A 22,643-nucleotide genomic window follows, 5' to 3' on the forward strand; every position below is an offset into this window, starting at 1 on the left:
ATTTTAGTCTTAAATATAAAGTTTTGTCTTAAAATATTTTTGTCTTAAATATAAAGTTTTGTCTTAAAATATTTTTGTCTCAAACTTCTTTTGTCTTAAAATATTTTTGTCTTAAAATGTTTTTGTCTCAAACTGCATTTGTCTTAAAATATTTTTGTCTTAAACTATTTTTATCTTAAATAAAAAGTTTTGTCTTAAAATATTTGTCTCAAACTGTTTTTATCTATGTTAATATTATCTTAAAAAAATGTCTTAAAAACACCTTAGTATAATAGTGCAATCAAATTTAATAATATATACTATCCCAAACAATTTTATGCATCCTTTTTATTTCTGTATTTACCATATAGCCGCCCGAAAAGAAATTGCTAAATAGTTAGGTTTTGGCCCTAATGTTTTATTCCGAAAGAATAACCGAATAACGGATCCATATTATAGAAATACCATGTGCTAAGTATTAGTTCGGAGCAATGGAATTATTTTCCCACACATCACAAAGTTAAACTGGCGTTATTGTCCTTATAGCGTTTCTCAAGCCCACAGTTGTACCTTGTAAGCACAGACTCTATGATGAAACTGTCCACGGACACTACCTTGTTATTAAAAAATTGAGAGATTATGATCTGTAGATACACTTGTCCATCTGCCCTCACTGTTAGAAGTGTAAGGGTTGGCATTTGATTTCTTGGGCAGTGGTTTCTGAGTGGGCTGATGCATTATTAGATTCTTTAAGGAAAATGTGCAGATACACTGCATGTTATAGAATTAAGTAGCGTGAGAGCCGTGGTAGATAAGATCAGCGTTCCTTATTAGTCAACTTAGTCTGTTCTTAGCATTTTTGGACGGTACCTTATGAGTTCGCTGCAGTATTATTGTTTCTGCGTAGATCGGTTTTGTAGCAGTACGATACTATTGTTTGCGTTGCGTGAGAATGGATTATGTCATGTAACTGCTTTTTAAATCCATTCTGCGAACGTCTTTTGTTTGCGTACGAGATTTGTCGTTGGACAGAACGTTTGTCTCCTAAAACGATCTTTCAGCGGATTCTGCACTGACGAAAAACTCATTTCATTTGAGTACCTTTACTTGCAAATCAAGTTACAACGACAACCTCATATAAAACTGTAGAAATAATCTACAACATTTATCACGTTCAGCACCGCTAAAATAGACAAAGAGATGTGTCCCAGCACGTAAGTGTTAGCTGGTCATTGGCATTTTGATCGGAAGACGTCCGAAATAATGATAATATCAAGCCAACTTCGATTCAACTACGTCAATACTCGCCACAATGATACAAAAATAAACAAATTAATTAATGGGATTATGCAATGCCCGGTAATCGATTCAGAAGCCAATTCCCTACCCTTCTCAATCGCCAATATTTATGTGTAATTGGAGGCAGGTCTTTCAAATCAATTTTTAAAAAGTCACCGCCAATTCTAAGCATCAACTATGGACTCTGTTGCACAGTAATCTCCTACAAGATTAATATTTAGACCAACCTATTACTCTCATGACATATCAGATGTCTTCAGCATTAAACAGTATAAGTCCTCCTCCAATTATCAGTTACCATTATACCTTTATTTATTTTGAGCACAGGAAGATTTTCCTTTTTTGGCTCATAGCTTGTTTAGGAATTTTCTTCCCTTTTCTTACATATAGAAAAAGTCCAATCCTTACATATAGAAAGAGTCTAAGGTTAATGGTTTCCCTTTTTTGGCTCATAGCTTGTTTAGGAATTTTCTTCCCTTTTCTTACATATAGAAAAAGTCCAATCCTTACATATAGAAAGAGTCTAAGGTTAATGGTTTCCTACATGGATGTTATGGTTTTATATTTACTCCATAAACTTTTTTATATTTTCTAAATCTCAAAAAAGAGGTTTCATTTAAATGAATCTTATGAACTAAATACTATGGGACAAATAATTATTAATACCATCTGCGAAATACCATATTTATAAAATAAGTATAAAGACGTATGGTAAATAAATAAAAATATATGGTAAACAAATAAAAATATATCAAATAGAATTAGAAATCAACACCTAAATATATGCTAAGTCTATGGGCCAAATACCATAGAAAATAAAAGAGATATCCAAATAAATAAAAATATAAATAAATCATAAGTATAATAAATAAATAAAAGCTCTTTTTATATTTATTTCATAAATTTCTTTATAATTACTAACAATAATTTTTTTTAGGTGAAACCTATAAACCAAATATCATGAAAAAAATTATTATTAATACCTTAAAAAAAAAATATAAACCATATTCTTCTATTGGTGACCCTATTATTAACCCTATTCTCCTAATGATTTTGTCTGCATAGGACCACAAAGGTCTGTGTGCACTAACTCCAGTATATCCCTCTATTTCTTTTCTACTCTAATAGGGAATTCTTCTCTATGCATTTTTCCTAAAGTACAGACATCACAATCATTATGTACCTGTTTTAGCATAGGAAGATCTCTTACCATTTCCTTCCTTTGTAATAACAACAAATCATTGTAGTTGATGTGGTCGAATCTCTGATGCTAAAGCTTTTCTGTAGTCAAGCTCGCTGTTGTTAATGCTCGAACCAGTGCAGGTCTAACATCTAACTTGTACAGACCTCCTGTCCAGATCCCTGTGGCAATTGCTTTCATGCTATCTAGCAGATCTTTAATGTAACAGTTAGATTTTAAAAATTCAAATCTTGAGCTATAATCATAGATAAAGAAATCAAGTTCTTTGTATGCCACGCACATACATTACATTACATGATAAATTTGTTTGATATTACCATCAGGTAGAATGATAGAAACTTTCCCACATCCTTTGATTTGATGACTTCTATCATCACCTAGGTAAATCTGTGTGCCTTCGTTGATTTCTTTAAAATCCTCCAACTAATGCTTATTCCCTGTCATGTGTGTTGACGCTCCTGAATCTACATACTAGATGTCTGCATCAACATTTTCATCATGATTTGCCATGAATAAGCTTAAATTCTGCACTGGAGCACCATTCGCGAGATGACCTGCATGTCTTTTTGGCTTCCGCTGTTTTTCATGATATTTCTTTTTCCTACACTCCCTGGCAATACGACCCACTTTTCCACAATAAAAACATTTAGTTTCAGAGTAGTTTTTATTCGGATGCATACCTTGGGTCAGATTTGGCCGTTTCTGTGAACTTGCTCCGTTTTGCTGTTCTAGACCTCCTTTCCCTTTGTAGAAGTTTTTCCTCGCCAACAATGCAAGGTCAACACTCTAGGGCTTCAGAGTCGATCTCCTTTCTTTTTCCTGTATCAATATACCTGTCAGCTCTTCAAAATGCGGGAACTTCTCTCAGGCATTTATCCCAGTGATGAACATTTGATAACCATCAGTGACACCATTCATTGTAATGGTTACAAGATCTATATTGTCCATTGTATGACCAATATCTGATAATTTGGTTTTCAGATCCTTAATGCTTGCTACGAATGAAGAAATAGTTTTATTCTCCTCTATATTCAAGGATAGGATCTTACTCATGAAGAAAAGAAGACGATTTGAATTCCTAATCTCGTACAATTCCTTCAGAATTCCCTAGATCTCATTAACTGACTTACCTTCTCTGATGTGTGTTATACTGTAGTCTTTCATTGACATCTTTAACATTTCCCTTGCTCTACTTTCTCGTTTCTCCCAATTCGGGACTGTTGCTAATCCATCTGCGGGCTTCGGTTCATCCCCATTCACAATCGTCCAAGCACTCTATGCTTCTAGCAGAGTTTGCATCTTAAACTTCCAATTTGCATAATTGGAACCATCGAGCTTGTTATGCTCGTTCATGCATGCTTCAAATATATTGTTATTCATCTTGGCAATTTAGGAAAAAAAATTCTGACAGGTAAAAAATGTTAAATTTACCCCATATTTGTGACATAGACAAATCAATGTTCTTCAATGTTGTTTGATCTCGCAACACACACGCAGATCACCATGGCTTCGTTCTCAGCCTCTAGACAACCTTTTGTTGTCAGCGACAACGTTGTTATTGGCTTCCCCATGCAACTTCTCTGACAGCTACAACCTTGTTCTTTGCTTCCCCTCACAGCGACAGCCTTGTTATTGGCTCCCACAATTTTCATAGAAGTTCCTGTTGTTTATGAAATATTGTCACAACTGTACACGTCTTTGCTACGAAGAAAAAGTTAGAAAATATGTGCGAAGGAGCTACAGTGCACTCGTCACAGAGGTACACTCAAAACCAGTGACGATTTAAGAATCGTCGTAGTTATCCTCCTCACAACTGCGATGATCTCAGTTCAAAGAACCACCCACCAGTATGCATATAGGTTCCTCGCCCTGACGCTCTGATACCATGATAAAAATGTCAATGTTTGTATTAATAAAATGAAACCCACTGGTGAGTTCTATGAAAGAAAGTCTGAACGAGGAGAGTCTAGCTCTACAGAATGCTCTACATTGTTCATCCACATTACACATTAAATAAAAAACACGGTTTTAAGGAAGTTAGAACAACATCCTAAGAAATAGAAACTAATTCATATCTTGAGGTTACGTGAACCAACTCCATCTATTCTAGGATATTCTCCATTATCTTCAACAAGGTGCTACCTAGTCATTGGCATTTTGATCCAAAAACATCTTAAATTAATGATAATATCAAAGCATCTTAGATTAAGGAGAAAAAGGAAAAGCTGAAAAGGTCAATACTAGGCACACAATAATACGAAAACAAACACACTAATTAATTCGATTATGCAATGCCTACTAATCGATTCCGAGGCCAATTTACCTATCCTTCTCCACCACCATTATTTATGTCCAATTTGAAGAAAGTTTGTTGAATCGATTGTTAAGAAGTCGCCCCAATTGTATACATCAACTATGGACTTTGTTCCACAGTGATCTCCTACAAAGCTATAATATTTAGGCCAAGCTATTACTCTCATGACATATCAAATGTCTTCACCGTTAAACACTATAAGTCCAATCCTATCATCAGCCGTTACCATTATACCCTTTATTCCTTTTGAACACAAAGAAGATTTCAGAAAGAGTCTAAGCTTAGTCGTTTCCTACTTGAATGCCGTTGAAGAAAACACTTGGTTCAAAGTATAGAACGTCAATAATAATATTGTTGCAAGTTTAATAATGATTTTATTTATTGTGTATATTTCCAAAATGGTTTTTTTCTTTAAGCCATCTCATGTTTCTTATTTTTCACTTGAAAGTTTCTGAATCTTCCTGAACTCTTTGCAATCATAATTTTATTAGTCTTTCTTCTAGATTAGAAGCATAATAGTTATTGCAAAATAGCTCTGGCTTCGCACAAGCTTATCCATTAACAATGAAAGGGAAGAAATTTAAATGCTAAAATTAAGAATGTTTAGAAAAATAGAATGTACCCAATTGGAATATGATAGTGTAATAACGATTTATTTTGTTACATATTTTTAAAATATGTTAAAAAAATCTAAAAAATTCTAAAAATAAATATAATAAGAAATATAAAAATGTATATAAAAAATGTATTTTTTAAAAAATAAAATTTTAATAAATATGGTTTAAATAATATATTGAAAAATAATCTATAACCATCTTCATATTTATCAGTAATTTATAAAATAATAAATAGACTAAATAATTTGACTATTAATTTGTAATTTTATTCTTCATATTTACCAGTAATTTATAAAATAATAAATAGATGAAATAATTTGACTATTGACTTGTAATTTTATTTTTTTTAATGACAGTGGATTTTTATATTCTTAATCATATTGTTTATATGGATTTAAGAATTACAAGGGTTTTGTAAAAACATTATTATATATTAAAATTGAAAAAATAGCATATAACCATCTACATAAATTTTCAAATGAAAGGATCGATTATTTCATAAATGAGGGAATATGATATATCGATTTAATATCTAATTCAACTCTATACTTAAGATTAAATTGTTATTATTAAAATGCCTCACTTCAACTCAAGATTCGAATTCGTCATCTAACATTATTGTCGAAATACCGTGGGCCAAAATATTATTTTCTGAAAGGTATAGACGTTGTACGGTTGTTCTTATTTTGTCACTGTCGAGTTTCATAAACCTGCTGTTTTACTTTGTAAGTACAGAAATAATGAAGAAAGTGTGCACAGAATGTACTTGATATAAAGACTAAGTGTCAGGTTGGCTACTTGTTTTGCTGGCAAGTGGTTTGTGGGTTTTTCTTACATTCTACTAAGAAAATACACTTTACAGAGATCACTGGATATAAAAATAAGTGTTGTGAAAGCTATGGCAAGTAGCTACACATGTCGATGAGCCTTTACTGTTACCCAGCTTTATGTGCATGAGCCCTTACTGTTATCCAGCTTTAAGTCTGTTATTAGATGATAGGCTTACGAAAAGCTCATTTTTTTTGATGTTGCTAACTCTTTAAAGTCAATGATTACAATCAAGACATGCAGATATAAAACTACAGAATTAGTCTATCATATTTATTACAATTTTCAATAGTTACTGTACTGATAATAGAACAATAGAATAGTGATGTGTCCCCACATAATAAGTCTTAGCTGGGAATTAACATTTTGATAGGCAGATATCTGAAATACTGCTCGATTATCAAGCAATCCTACATCAAACTGAAACAGACAGACGGCCAAAACTGGCAGCGTGAATATTTGTGGCAGAATAATACGAAAATGAACAAATTAACTAATCGAATCGTGCAAGGGCCCACAATAGTTTCAGATGCCGATTTCCCGATGCTTCACGACAGCCCTTACTCCTCCTGCGGATCTCAGCATTTCCGCCTATCCATTGAAATTCCCACCCACAGATATTGAGCATTAATAGAGCAGATTTAAAACAGATGGATGGATCAGATAGAAATTAAATTAAACAAATAAACAGAAGAGGAATTAAACAAACAAATAACGAGAAGAGAATAGATTAGGTTAGTTGAATATATTTAAACAGATAGAAATTAAACGAATAGAGGGAAAAATGGTGCATGGAACGATACCTGGCAAGATGTGATCTCAACGGCAAAGCCATCCACAATAACCCAAGAAAAATGTTTTTCGTAAGTCCCTGCCTCCAGTGTTTTCTGCAGTACTATCTCATGCTTGTTGCTAACATAAACATCAAGCTTGCTTGCTGAATTTCTGCATATACAAATCAAGTAATAAGGCATCAACGCTTGAGGAACTCTCCAGTGTAATTAAATCTTGAGACACTTTCTTCATATATAGTGTAGCTAAGTCTTTAGAAATTGCGTGGAGCCTGACAGATAATATGGGTTTTTTTGGGTAAGATGTATCAGTCCACGTTGACTGTTTGGGTTGAGATGTTAATCACAACTATAGCAAAATATCCTTACATTTTTCATCTAATATCTAATATTTTTATAAATAGTAAGTAATGATGAAGGAGAGTGAGATATGAGTAGGAATACCTGTCAGCCTTGAGACGCTCGTATTCTGAATCATATTCCATCATCACCATGTACACATATTTAGGTTCCATGGCTTTCGCTTGTTACTCGGTTCGCCTGTGTTGCCTGGTCTCGTCTCCTGCTCTGCACTGTTTGAAATCCTTAGGTGGCTATTTATTATGACTAGTGTGGAGGAAGGACTGGTAGAGGTGAAAGGATGTGAGAGGTGCCAGCACGTGGTGGAAGAGAATATGACGATCAGTCCTTGGATACTGCGATAACTTGCAGAAGGCTTTGACTCTAGTAGGGTAAGAATACTTTGTCATCGCCAATGTATGAACATGACGTTGGGGTTGTCATGTCGAAGCATTCCTTTCTTTTTAAGACACAAACCCTAATTATTATTTTGAGCATTTGAATTGGTAAACCTGAGGTGTGACTGAGTGTTCGAAAGTTTTCAAGGATTTTGTGTGTTGACCTGTGATTTTGGTTATCTTCAAAAATATTGCTTTTAGCTTAGCCCAGCTATAAGTTACCGTTTACATGGCCAATTAGCCATGGTTGATTATTATTAGTTTAGGATGGATTAATATAAGTTATAATATTTACTTTGAAAATAAAATATTTATTTTGCAAGATTATTAAATTAAATCATTTTTACCATAATTTTAGTTCAATATTCTGGTTTTTAGATATTTGTGCGGTAATATTTTATTATATTTTACTATATAATTTTATGGAAAAATAATCATTTTTTTTTTAAATATGAGTAAACTTAGTTTAGATTTAAGTTCTAGATTTAGGGATCAAATTTCTTTGCATCTCAAGACATATGATCTTTTTGGATGTTTGGTAGATTTAGAATTAACATGGATCTACATTGATTCAATTACCAACCTAGATCTATCTTAAACACAAATCTAACATGAACAAAGAGAGATCATTTTTTTTTAGGTGCAAACTAACAGTTGCATCAAATGTGCCCACTATCAAGCTTTGGTAGATATATACATTATAAAGATATATTCTCTTAATACAAAAAGGTAAAAAAGAACCAAGGTGACCGAATTGTTGGTAGGGAGAAAAGTGTACAACTACTCTAGTTGTGAAATCCGCAAGGGCATGAGAGAGCCAAGCATACTCAGACAAAATACCAGAACCAAAAGGAGCAGTGAAGCATGTACTACTATTCAAGAAAGACCACTAGCAACATTGGGTCTCCATTTTCTTAAGAGATAGTGTTCAAAGGGGGAGAAATGTTTAGCAGTGGAGTATTAATCACCACAAGAGCATAAGAGATGTTTCTCAAGTAAGAGTTTGACTCCAACACAACATACATTTCCACCTCTTGTACGCGTACCCGAATATCATCCAAGCAATACCGAATGCTTTTGAGAAGGCATTTTGAATCTCCCACCCTACAAATATCCTTTAATGATCCACTTGTTTGTCATGGATGACCAAACGGGGTAGGGAGTTCAGTTGTTGATAACCTGCAACACAATGAAGGAAGTGCAACTTTTTCTTTCGACATTTACCGACGTCAAGAATCTTCTTGAGTTACTGATTTTTGACTTCATAATTTGAAAAATAATCTTTGTCCCAAATTCCCAAGATTCCAAATTTTGAATCTCCTTTCAAACTTCCGTGGGTATTGTATCAAATAGAGATGCCACAGAGGTCCATCCAAACATGTGCCTAGAGTGAGACTTGGACCACGAACTGGAACCTTCCCTTTGACTTTCCATTCTCTAACAAGGTGGCATAGTAAAATAGAGAAGTGAACGAGAAATACAATAGAGATAAGCTTCAAAACTACCCTTAGGGCTATTGACTAGACTAAGGAACAAATTCAAAAAATACTGATATGATGGGCTTCAAAAGAGGACGATATCATCACCAAAACCCACAATGCACGGAGCTAGGGTTAGGCTGTGGCTTCTTAAAAAACCTATGGATAGAAGGACAAAAGGAATTAGAACTAACACTCTCGGAAGAACTAAGACAAACATATGATAGAGGGAGCACACCATAATAAATTTCATTATACATGAGAGAGAAGCAAGAAGCAACATTGATACAATAGGAAAGTACTTGTAACAGGAGAGTAAGATGATAATCAACAATTAGGCATGGAACAAGGGTTTTGCAAACTTCATGAGACAAAAACAAGCGAAGGTCATGTGTGAACATAAAATGGAAAAAAACCCATCTGAAATTACAACTTATAAAGTATGATAATCCCCCTTGTGACTTGGACCCAGTGATGACTAAACCACTAAAACCAAATTGGAAAATTGTGAGGGTACTGAACCTGTCACACCAAAACCAAATAGTTGAAAGAAATACCTAGGAAATTGAGGCCCTGCAACGCCAAGGAGGGGATAACGACCACAAGTTCAAAGACTAGCCCAAAGGTTGCACTGTGTAAGAACAATATAAAAAACATTGACTTAGATTTTGTTGTAATTAAAGAGACTCCCTAGTCTCAAGTGCTTCCCTCAACCAACCTTAACCAACCTTGGATGGAAAATGGTTGATGAACAAAGGGTGTCGTATCTATCATGTCAAAATAAAATGATTTCAGAGGCCTTATGATGTTACAAGGTACCACATGCCATCGCCATCACCACCCTTTGCATCCCCTCCCTTTATAATCACATGAGGGAGAAAACCGCATGCATTCGAAGGATTGTTACTCTGCCGAAGAAAGGCTAAGGGATGACAAGTGGGTTGTATAAATATATGTCAATATTATTTCATTTTAAAATATTTTACTCATAACTCACATTGGATATTTTCTTCTATATAACATTAAAATATTTTCTTTTAACACTTTTTTCTCTATATATATATGAAGTTGATATCATGCCTTAAAATATTTTTGAATAGTATAAAGTTGAAACATCTTACTCACATATTTATCTTTACTTATAAGAAATTTATATGAAATTATATCAGGTCATATGGAAAACTAGTTAAATATGAATAGTATTTTTTTTCTATTTTGTTATAGTGGACATTGTTTTTCTATTTAGAGAATATATATATATATATATATATATATATATATATATATATATATATATATATATATATATATATTTTAAGAGAGACAGACATACTTACACATCCCCTTCACACTGGCTATAGAATGAGCTCAACTAATTATAACTAGCAATTGCACCAGATGTTACAAAGGAAACGTGGTAAGGCATAAATTTGAGAAGAAGGATTAATGTCCACTAAGGTCTATATAGTCTACTAGAACTTAAAAAGGTAAGAGATTAAATAAGATTCTTTAAGCTTTTATTTCTATGCTAAAAAAGAAGTGAGGGAATGACTTCCAAATGACCATAGTTTTGTTGAGTTAAAATGTTAGGAAGATTGTAAAGTCCAATAGCTCAAGTGGTTGCTAGCGGATTTAATTCTCCCTCCTTTCATTTTCTTCTTAACACTACTCAAGATAGAGAAATAATTTAACAAATTTTTAAAGTTTAAACCATTTAATATAATTAAAAATTCCTATAAAAAATAAAAATATGTTATTGTATTTCTTTATAATAAATGATTGAATTAATAACTTCCAATATAAAAAATTTAAAATAGATATTAAATGTTAGATTGGATGATCATACAAAACTCAAATAACCATAAAATAATGATAATCAAAATCTGGAGATAATAATATTTATAGGTGTATTGAAAATATGCGAGTAAACTATAAAGATGCAAAATGAAATAGTAATATTAAAAATTAATTATTATAATAAAAAGCAAAATAAAGTAGTAATATTAAAAAAAATATTGTTATTATTATTAATTATTAATTAATAAAAATAAATTTATTTGTTTGAATAAATGTTAATAATAATTAATTTATTAATAATTATTAAATATTAAATTAAATATTAATTAATTATTATTATTTATAAAGAAATATACTATAAAAAATGATAATATTGATTGGAAAGTAAATCGAAATAGCGAGATCCAAGTGGATGAAACACCTAACACTTGTAAAGGAGAAATCGGTAAAGTTCACGAGTTAGCACGAGTGGGCGAGAAGAAGGATACAACTTGAACACTAGAAGAGAACACCAGAAGAGTGCCCGTAGAACAGTATTCATGAGTTAACATGAGTGGGAGAGAAGAAAGATACAACTTGAGCACCAGAAGAGTGCCCATAGAACAATAACCGACTTGTAAAATTTCATATCACAGCAATGAACCTACGTAAAATTTCATATCACCTGTAAAATTTCATATCAAAGCAATGAACTTACTTAAAATTTCATATCAAAATAATGAATGTTTCTCGTTTCAGCCAACATAGAAGAAAGACACAACTTGAACACTAGAAAAAACCACCAGAAGAGTACCTGTAGAGCAATAAACTACCTGTAGAATGTCATAACAATAACCTACCTGAACAATAACCCACCCGTAAAATTTCATATCAAAACAATGAACCTACTTAAAATTTCATATCAAAGCAATGAACCTACGTAAAATTTCATATCAAAGCAATAAATGTTTCTTGTTTTATAAACTATTCCAAATGCAGGGGTAGCTTGGCCAAGACGCAAATACTGCTTATGGGACTGCGTATTGCTCTGTTATTTCGACTACTTATTAAATTATTCCAAGATGTCTAGTCCGGCATAGACACCGCTTATGGGATTGCTTATTACTCTGTCGGTTGTTTATTCCAAATGCTTGCTAATCTGTTTATTAAACTAAAAAATTCCAAGAAGCTAAACTTTGCTAATTGGACTGCTGATTACTCGGTTTATTACTTATTCAAATTGTTTGATAATCTGTTCATTAGACTACATTTCCCAAACTGGAGAATTGAACTGCATAGTACTCTGTTTATTATGCCATATCACTGTTGGTTATTCTGTGTATTCATTGTTTATTCGGACTGCTTGATAATTTGTTTATGAGCTATTTATTACTCTGTCACTGCCGGTTATTTTTTTTACCACTAATCATCCATAAGATTATTTATTTTGTTTATATATTTTGTTTATTATTTTGTACTCATAAGTCATAACACAAGAAGGTCGAACAACACACATTATTATTAATCATCATTTAGCAACCAGTCAAGAGGGCAACCACTTTTATGAACACCCCAATCACCCAAGGATCGTAGTATGAACACCGAGTGACATAAAGATCATAGTAATGTTGGACTATAGAAACCTAGAAAACTAAACATACCATTAGGTGGTTTCGCAGTGGTCTCTTCCACTAATATAATGTTAAATTAGCTGCCAGAGGTGGTATTCATCTCCTCCTCCTCTGATGTGGTTGCAATGGTGTGCCTCTTGAAACTGTTTCTACCACTATAAAAGCTCTTCTTCCCTGATCACATAACTGCAGACCAGACTTCATCTGGTTGCGATTCTACAAGTTACTTCCTTCACTTACAGCTCTTTTTTTTCAATGTTAAAGATGATTTGATAGACTATTTTTCCCACATAACTAATTCTGCAAATGCAGGTTTAATAGTGAAAGCATTGAGTAAGAGAGTTTATTTTTGGGTTTGCATATTTTTGAATTTGCAACCAGAGAACTTACCAGACACTTTGAAATCTTGTATATTTGATGATAAAGTCTTTCCATTTTAATGTTGATTACTACTAAAATAGTATAAGAGAACAGTACTTTTAGGCAAAGTAATCTCCATATGAAGTTTTTATTAAATTGTTGGATAAAGGGAATTTTTTTGGGTTTGCAACGAGATAATTTACCACACACTTGGAAATCCTTTATATTTGATATCAGAGCATTTCCATGTTATTTCTTTGAATCTGTAGTTAGTGCTGATAAGGACTGGCAGCTTTACGACAGTAGTCAAAGTAAAATAATTATATATGTGGTGATTAATGTGTATCAGGATTTTAGCGGAAGAGTGGAAGGCCTGGCAGTGCAAGCTGTAGACACCACTGGTGCTGGAGATGCATTTGTGAGTGGGATTCTTAGTCAATTGGCTAAGGACCTCACTTTATTGAGGTTCAGTTCAATCATAAATAGTAGTAAATACAGCATATGCAACATTCTTTGGAATCATGATCATGAGCATTCTGAAATTTTCTTCCTTTTGATAAAATAATTGTGAATCTTATTCAATAAATTTGAATTCCTAATGAAATGACTAACAAATGTCTTCTTTTTGGCAGAAAAAAGAGGTCCTGAGAGAGGCATTAAAGTTTGCGAAGGCCTATGGTGCGATTACAGTTATCGAGAGGAGGGCAATCCCTGCTCTCCTATGGTGCGATTAGAGTTATCGAGAGGAGGGCAATCCCTGCTCTTCCCACATAAGAAGCAGAGCTAGCAGCTCTGAGAAAAGTTCTTTCCTAAGCGTTTTATTTACATTTCTTTTTTGCATAGTTGGCAGCCTATAATGCAGATAATTCTTTTAATTAAGGCAGCTTAATGGGAAAATGTCTGTCAGACCATTAGACCTTCAATTCTCACATGAGAGGAGCTAGTAAATTGCAACCAGAATCCTTGTCTTCTCACATGAGAGGAGCTAGTAAATTGCAACCAGAATCCTTGTCCACATTTTCACAAACTGTTTCAAGATTAGAATACCTTAAATACCACAGATAATGTTATTTCAAGTATAAATTACAAGCCCGATTGGCAACAGCCTAGGAAGTTAGAAGATTTAATGAAGGTTTAAGGTGAACTGATATTTTGCATAAAACTATTATTAAACGAGTTTTTGGGTTGATATCTTAACAATAATGCAATAAACTTTTATACCAGATTTACTATTATTAAACGAGTTTTTGGGTTGATATCTTAACAATAATGCAATAAACTTTTATACCAGATTTGGGTGATGTATATTGGTATAATGGTAAGGCTCGGACTTGGCTCCCAAGTAGAGTTAAGTGACAGATGACTATGGTTGAGTAAAGAAGCGCATCAAGTGTTCTGGTTTTGTAGACCGTTTGTCTGTTAAATCAAATGCAAAATGAAGATGAAGAACAACATTGTGAATATTCTGAAGCCTAAAATGACCATGATGATGATTGTGGTTGAGTAAAGAAGTGCATCAAGTGAAATGAAAATGAAGAACAACATTGTGAATATTCGAAAGCCTAAAATGACCATGATGTGGATCTGGAGGAATTTTTTCCCATCCATATAATCAAGGCATAATCTTTTTCTACATTTTCACAAACTGTTTCAAGATTAGAATACATTAAATACCACCAATAATGTTATTTCAAGTATAAATTACAAGCAAGCCTAGGTTGGTAACAACCTAAGACGTTAGAAGATTCAATGAAGGTTTAAGGTGAACTGGTATTTTTCAGAAAATAATCAAGGCATAATCTTTTTCCACATTTTCACAGACTGTTTCAAGATTAGAATACATTAAATACCACCGATAATGTTATTTCAAGTATAAATTACATGCCTCGGTTGGCAACAACCTAGGACGTTAGAAGATTCAATGAAAGTTTAAGGTGAACTGATATTTTGCATAAAATTATCATTACATGAGTCTTTGGGCTGAGATCCTAACAATAATGCAATAAACTTTTGCACCAAATTTGGGGGAGGCATATTGGGATAAATTTATGATAGGATGTCATGCAATCTTTTTTTTTTTTCTAAGTAAAAAACATATCCAACATACATGAAGAAATCTCAACTTCTATTTCTGGTTATAATTGCATACATTTCCAAAACATGATCCTTTATTATCAGTATAGTTATATTGAAGCACTTGATAAGAACACAAAGCAAGATAGTAAACAACTTTAAGAGTATAATTCTGCAAGTAAAAATCCATATCCAACCTACATGCAGGAAACTCAACTTCTTTTGGTTGGGAGGGACCTAAAAAAACTAAAAAAAAAATAATAAAAGTATAATACCAAATGATGTATTTATCTAAACTCTCTAACTAATGGACTAAAAAAATTAATGATAATGACACATTTTTACAAAATCTTATGATTAGTAATATTGCTTTCCTCTTTAGAAATAGGCTAAATGTTCATAGAATCTGGTGATATTATTCAGTAATATATAGTTTCTTAGGAAAAACAATAATGTTGTGAGCTCCCTCCAAAGCTTCATGATAGTCACTTGAATGATTCCTGGAAAGTTCCCTTATTCACTATCTTGTACTTCAAGGCCTCAAAGTGGATAACCAACTCATCATAATCTGGGAGCTTGGGATGGACATGTGAACCGTTACTTTTTTAGGAGTTAGATCTTGATGTATTTGATTCTTCTAATGAAGTAAGAGATTGAGAGTTGTTATGTTTGGAGAATGGAATTCCTGGAGGTGGCCTTGCTGGTGGTTGGATTGGTAGAGAATATTGAGACTGAGGCTTGTTATTAGTCTTGGATATGAAATGTTGTATATTGATCTCCTTATCACTTTCAAATTTTGTTCCATCTGAATCTTCAAATACCCGAGAAAGTGTGTTTAAGCACACTACTTCTTTCATCATAGATAGTGATGGGTGTTCATCATCAAAGTCTTGCCTAGTTGAATCACCCCTATAACCACCAAAACAATGTTGTTTTGACCTTTTAATACTTCCATAATTCTGCATAACATATTTACTTCTACTATCATAGTTAGATTTACTTCCATTCTTCCACAAAGAATCCTATCCTATAGTCCTACTAGCTTGAATTTCATATTCATAGCTATTGCCAAGGTCTGTTGCTCCACTCTGCTTGTTGATGTGTTCACTTGCACTCCTATAAAATTCTTTGTTCTTGTTCTTTGCATGAATTTCAACATGGGTCCTCTCTGGGAAGTCATAGCCATGAAAAGATTGGTCTTGGTGTAAACTTGGTTTCCTATTCATGCCTGAATAGTTCAAATTGATTTCCTCTTCATCACTTAAGCTTGAATCATCAGATGAGCCATTTTCTTGTTGTGAAAATTTATCCTACTTTGCAAGGTGAGCAACACCCTGGGAAACTTTAATTGCTCTCTTTCCAGAAGCAAGAATTTCCTAGGCAGCTGAATCTATAGATTTAAAATACATATTACACCCTCTACTTCTTTCTAAAGAAACATTCTCATTGAATCTACTCGATGATACTGTAGTTGTACTTGATAGGTTTCTCTTTATACCATCCAAATCATAGGAGTTAGGTCTACAAGAATTATCTATGCCAATCCTATAAGGATTATGTTTAGCTCAAGAAAGAGTTTGCATATGCCTATTGTCAAAAGATTCTTGACACGAATCTACAGGTTGCACACTTGTTTTTCTTGTACTTGTGTTCATGTTACTTTGTTGGTAAATATTTCCAACAAATGATGTAACTTCAATTGCATATGGTGAAGAGACTCGTGGAGCCTATGAGGCATATTATTGGGAGTGTGAGTTTCATGCTTGTGCCGAGAAACAGAATGTGAGCTATCCTTGTCAGAGCCTATTGCTATATGGGTAGCACTAGCAAATTTACTTGGTTCTTCAAGTAGGTCATCAGGAAGTTTCAACAGTTTTGGTTCTGATTCTGTTGGAGTCCATTCAATGTTCATATTCCTTTGTTATTTCTTTCATAGGCTTCATCTTCACTTCCCCACTAGGTTTTCTTAGAAATAAATTGTCAATAATCGTTGTATTGACACAACAGTTGGGGCATAGTTTCGCTGCTACAGCTGCAAATCCTTTACCATACTTTGCTACAAATAGCTTGTCAATATCTAGAAGTTCTGGAATGTCAACACATCTTGAAGTTGTGAATATTAAACTTGAAAGAGCTTCCCGCAAATCAACAAGACATTTCCCTTGGGATTCAATGATTTGCAGTCGTGCCACAATAGATTCACAAAATAGTTCAATGATATCATATGCCGCTATGATATTTTACTCTCTTAATATATGTTCAACTTGGATCCTCGCACTTGGTTCCTCACTAGATTGGAGAAGAAGAGGCAACTCCCTCTTCATAATCTGCAGCTACATATCTCTCTTGTTCCTATGCAGCGTTATGTGTGACATTGCGAGCCTCAACAAGGTATTGCATTTTGAAGATTTGAAACTTTTCCCAAACAGGATGCCTCTATTGCAAGTGGACATGGAGGGTCGATTGCATGGGTACTTTCCTACTAAACAAATGAAAAACCCAAATATATCCACAGGCGTAGCAGATGTATGCAGAGTGGGGTTGGGAAATGAAGACTCATTCTTCTTCTCCTTGAAGGCTTAGATTTACCAGAGCTCAAAGCAGACTGTTGCTATGTAAATATTGTTTGAGATTTGAAATCCCCTAGCAGAGGAAGATTTATGGTAAAGATTATGACACTATAATATTTTACTCTCTTAATATATGTTCAGCATGGATCCTTGCACTTGGTTCCTCACTAGATTGGAGAAGAAGAGGCAACTCCCTCTTCATAATCTGCAGCTAGAAATCTCTCTTGTTCCTGTGCAGCATTATGTGTGACATTGCGAGCCTCAACAAGGTATTGCATCTTGAAGATTTGAAACTTTTCCCAAATAGGATGCCTCTATTGCAAGTGAACATGAAGGGTCGATTGCATAGGTGCTTTCCTACTACAGAAAGGAAAAACCCAAATATATCCACAGGCATAACAGATGTATGCAGAGGGGGGATTGGGAAACGATGACTCGTTCCTCTTCTCCTTGAAGGCTTAGATTTACGAGAGCTCAAAGCGGACTATTTCTATGCAAATATTGTTTGAGATTTGAAATCCCCTGACAGAGGAAGGTTTATGCTAAAGATTATGTCACTATGATATTTTACTTTCTTAATATATGCTCAAAATGGATCGTCGCACTTGGTTCCTCACTTGATTGGAGAAGAAGAGGCAACTCCCTCTTCATAATCTACAACTACATATCTCTCTTGTTCTTGTGCAACATTATGTGTGACATTGTGAGCCTCAACAAGGTATTGCATTTTGAAGATTTGAAACTTTTCCCAAACAGGATGCCTCTATTCCAAGTGAACATGGAGGGTCGATTGCATGGGTGCTTTCCTACTACACAAATGAAAAACCCAAATATATCACAGGCATAGCAGATGTATGCAGAGGGGGGATTGGGAAACAATGACTCGTTCTTCTTCTCCTTGAAGGCTTAGATTTACCAGAGCTCAAAGCAGACTGTTGCTATGTAAATATTGTTTGAGATTTGAAATCCCCTGACAGAGGAATATTTATGGTAAAGATTATGCGCTATGATATTTTACTCTCTTAATATATGTTCAACATGGATCCTCGCACTTGGTTCCTCACCAGATTGCAGAAGAAGAGGCAACTCCCTCTTCAAAATCTGTAGCTACATATCTCTCTTGTTCCTATGCAGCGTTATGTGTGACCTTGTGAGCCTCAACAAGGTATTGCATTTTGAAGATTTGAAACTCTTCCCAAACAAGATGCCTCTATTGCAAGTGAACATGGAGGGTCAATTGCATGGGTTCTTTCCTACTACATAAATGAAAAACCCAAATATATCCACAGGCATAGCATATGTATGCAGAGGGGGGATTAGGAAATAATGAATCGTTCTTCTTCTCCTTGAAGGCTTAGATTTAGCAGAGCTCAAAGCATACTCTTGCTATGTAAATATTGTTTGAGATTTGAAATACCCTAGTAGAGGAAGATTTATGGTAAAGATTATGTCTCCATGATATTTTACTCTCTTAATATAAGTTCAACTTGGATCCTCGCACTTGGTTCCTCACCAGATTGGAGAAGAAGAGGCAACTCCCTCTTCATAATTTGCAGCTACATATCTCTCTTGTTCCTGTGCAGTGTTATGTGTGACATTGTGAGCCTCAATAAGGTATTGCATTTTGAAGATTTGAAACTTTTCCCAAATAAGATGCCTCTATTGCAAGTGAACTTGGAGGGTCGATTGCATGGGTGCTTTCCTACTACATAAATGAAAAACCCAAAGTGTAGATATGTATTCCTCATGTAATCCTCCTTTATCAAAACAACAACAAGAAACTCGCTATCCTTATTGACCCATGTGGAGCACAACAAATCCTTGCATGAGACATTTCTTATGACAAGCATTCTCATTACCACATGACGAAACAAAGGATGAGCCTAATGGTTAAAAAAAGAGGCGAGGCATCTAATAAGTTTCCAAAAAAGCCAACCATCGATACAGGTGGTGGATTCATGTGCATTCCAGTTGGATCCCCCAAATAAAATATCTAAAAATTCCCCAAAACGCATAAATATCTCTTTTCCAAATAGATAAATATGAAAAGTAGAATTAAAAAACAAGTTTTCCTCCTTCATGTAGATATATCCCCTACCATCCTTTCATCGATTTCAATTCTTCCGTGCCTGTTCTCTTTGTTTCCAAAACTGCGAATGCATTTGCTAAAATCTGCAATTTGTTTTTGTGAAGCCCTACCATTGGAGCAATTCACCTCATTCATGGCTCCCACGGTGTCAATATTTTCTGTGTTGTATTTCTGTTAAACGAAACCCAAATCATTTTGCACACGCTCAGTCTTGTCCTCCATTACTGTAGAAGCAGAAAATGAAGTCCCCAAAATTGAAGCAATAGGCCTCCAATATTCATGGCAGTGTCTGCAGACAAGGTACAATTTTTCATCTCAGGACAGTTGCCATGAAAATGAAACAAGTGAAGCAGAGAAGAAAGCCCTACTTCTCATCTGTTGTTCCTTGTAATCCTTACTTCTTCTGTAAAATCAATGGTGTACATTGAAATGAAACAAGTGAAGAAAAGAAGCAATTTGAGAGATCCATGCTTCTCCGCTGTTTGTTTTTGTAATCATTACTTCTTCTGTAAAATAAATCTGCACGAAATGTTTATTCTCACACTCAAGGTTTTGATTTGGGGATTCTTGTCGTCTTCGTGTGGCGCGTTGAACAAATGCTAAGAAAAGGCTACATCGTCTTCCTGCAACGTGTTGAACAAATGACCAGAAAAGGCTACCAGTCTCTGCGCAAGAGCCTCTATCATCTTTTTTCCTGGCAAAGGTTGCTTATGACAGTACCAAACTAAATTATAACTAACAACTATAATTGGCAATAACAGATTTTTAACAGATTTTCATCTGATGGTTGACATTGCTCCAATCATCTAACATTAAAATCAACGTCCCACCGCTATACACCTGGGATAAGAGGAACTTCATTCCAGAGGGGAATGCCTTACGACATAATTAATTATAATTATAGCTATAATTATAATTGTTAATTTTATGTTTTTTACTTTTTATTTTTATTTTTTAACTTTCACTTAATTTGACCAAGTTAAATTTTTTTATTGACAATTATAATCATTGACTATTTTACTTTATTTTATTTTGACCAAGTGAAAATATTTAATAATATAACATCTATATCACACTAAGATGAATAATACCTCTAAATATAAAGACTATGGACTCATTTTGAAATTTCCCATCCATAAATGTCATTAAAATTCTCAATCGTTGATGACAATTTAATAATCACTAATTATTTTGTAATTATGCTTAGAACAATTCTAAAATTTTGGGATTTAAAAGCATGTAACACATTTTATGGAAAATTGATGGAGCTTTCATCATAATTTCTCCAAACAATAAAGGTTTCCAAAAGTTCATGTACATCTCATTCCATCTTAGTGCAGTAACGGTTAACGTTCATATGAATGACACCCTCAAATTGAAGATGGTCAAAACTAACATTATTAACTCTTGAATTTAGGCGAGTAATAGATGTTTGACTTCACAAATATGCTTTTCTCACACTTCACAGTTATTCAAAAGTTCATGCAGATATCAATGTATTATGTTCATGTACATATCAATTTATCTTTATCTTAATAGTGTAGTTGTTAAGGTTCTTATGAATAGGCATGACACTCTAAAATTGAGGAAGCTAAACTCTAACATTATTAGCTCTCTACATTTTGTTGGTGGTTCTTGTTTTGACCATGTGAGGACTATATAACATATAGGTTCGAAGTTGAGTGAGAAGATTTTTTTTTGTAGAATACAATTTATGAGAAATCCTAGTACATCTATTTTATATTCTTAGCTTTTATATTATACTTATTTCCTTAATTTTTTTAAATCTCTATTAATTATAACACAAGATTAATTTGGCAAACTAATTCTTAGCTAATTTGGACATAACATTCTTATATAGATTTTTTTTTAAATATAATCTTTAACTTGAATTACAATGACTAACTTACCTTACAACAATAAACAATTATTATAATAAAAATAAAAACAAATTAAATTATTTTAATGTGTTAAATATAACTCATAAATATTTATTAACTTCAGATAATATTAATTAAAATTAATTAATATAATTTAAAAAGCATTTAGATATCTGAAAATTTATGTTATACTCCATAACTCAAACCTAAAATTCCAACACATCTTCCTAAATTTTCAGAAAAATTGATACAAAACTTTCCCTAAAAAAAACTTCAAACGTTTAAACTTTGCTAGTTAAAAAGTTTCCTTACCTTCACTCTCTGTGATGAAAATCTACTTAATAGATTAACATTATGTTGCTTCTATCATGATTAATTCATCTATGTTGCTTCATTACTAGACATTAGGTGATGAAGAAAATCTACTTAATAGATTAACATTATGTTGCTTCTATCATGATTAATTCATCTATGTTGCTTCATTACTAGACATTAGGTCAAAGGCACAACCGTGTTGACCTTTCCAGTGTTCCTTCTATCATGATTAATTCATCTATGTTGCTTCATTACTAGACATTAGGTCAAAGGCACAACCGTGTTCACCTTTCCAATGTTCCTTCTATCATGATTAATTCCTTTAAAAAAATTGACTTGCTTCTTTAAAGAAAAATTAATTGCTTACTTGGGGACATTATCTTGTTTCATTGTTAAATTTATCCGTGTAAACTTAAAAACTCTTGCTAAGTCAAAAATTATTGGTATATATTTATTGTGGCAATTAGATATATTTTTTATATTATAGTGAGAGCAAAATTTTTTATTCGAGGCCTTGGGGACATTACTCCAATATAACACCTGTTCAAAATTGTAAAAAGATAAATAAAAAGCAGGATTTTATAAAAATATTTTGTTTGTTTTAAAGGAAATTTACTTTATAAATCAACTATATTATGTTGCTTCATTATTAAATATCATTTCAAATTTAAAATTGCCCCTATCTTTAAAGGAAAAATTGAGATG

General features: G+C 33.3%; 1 protein-coding gene across 1 annotated transcript; it reads right to left on the reverse strand.

Annotated features, from left to right (window-relative positions):
- Positions 1-6,576: 6,576 nt before the first annotated feature.
- On the reverse strand, positions 6,577-7,737 carry LOC149158221 (subtilisin-like protease SBT2.5). Its single transcript, XM_089433535.1, has 3 exons — positions 7,474-7,737; positions 7,042-7,183; positions 6,577-6,829 (listed from the first exon to the last, which is right to left on the reverse strand). The coding sequence occupies exons 1-3, from the start codon at positions 7,542-7,544 to the stop codon at positions 6,764-6,766; spliced, it is 279 nt and encodes a 92-aa protein (XP_089289661.1). The 5' UTR covers positions 7,545-7,737; the 3' UTR covers positions 6,577-6,763.
- Positions 7,738-22,643: the final 14,906 nt, after the last annotated feature.

Source organism: Pinus tabuliformis, chromosome 5_2 (genome assembly GCF_031772625.1).
Source record: "Pinus tabuliformis cultivar Carrire ecotype Pingquan chromosome 5_2, CPIR1, whole genome shotgun sequence".
Classification (NCBI taxonomy): Eukaryota; Viridiplantae; Streptophyta; class Pinopsida; order Pinales; family Pinaceae; genus Pinus; species Pinus tabuliformis.

Bases quoted from the DNA above. Each gene is read 5' to 3' on its own strand.
- LOC149158221 (XM_089433535.1), bottom strand. From the start codon at position 7,544: ATGGAACCTAAATATGTGTACATGGTGATGATGGAATATGATTCAGAA. The intron at 7,184-7,473 runs GTATTCCTACTC...TTGTATATGCAG, and splicing joins GAGCGTCTCAAGGCTGACAG to AAATTCAGCAAGCAAGCTTG. The intron at 6,830-7,041 runs GTATCGTTCCAT...TTCAATGGATAG, and splicing joins TTGAGATCACATCTTGCCAG to GCGGAAATGCTGAGATCCGC.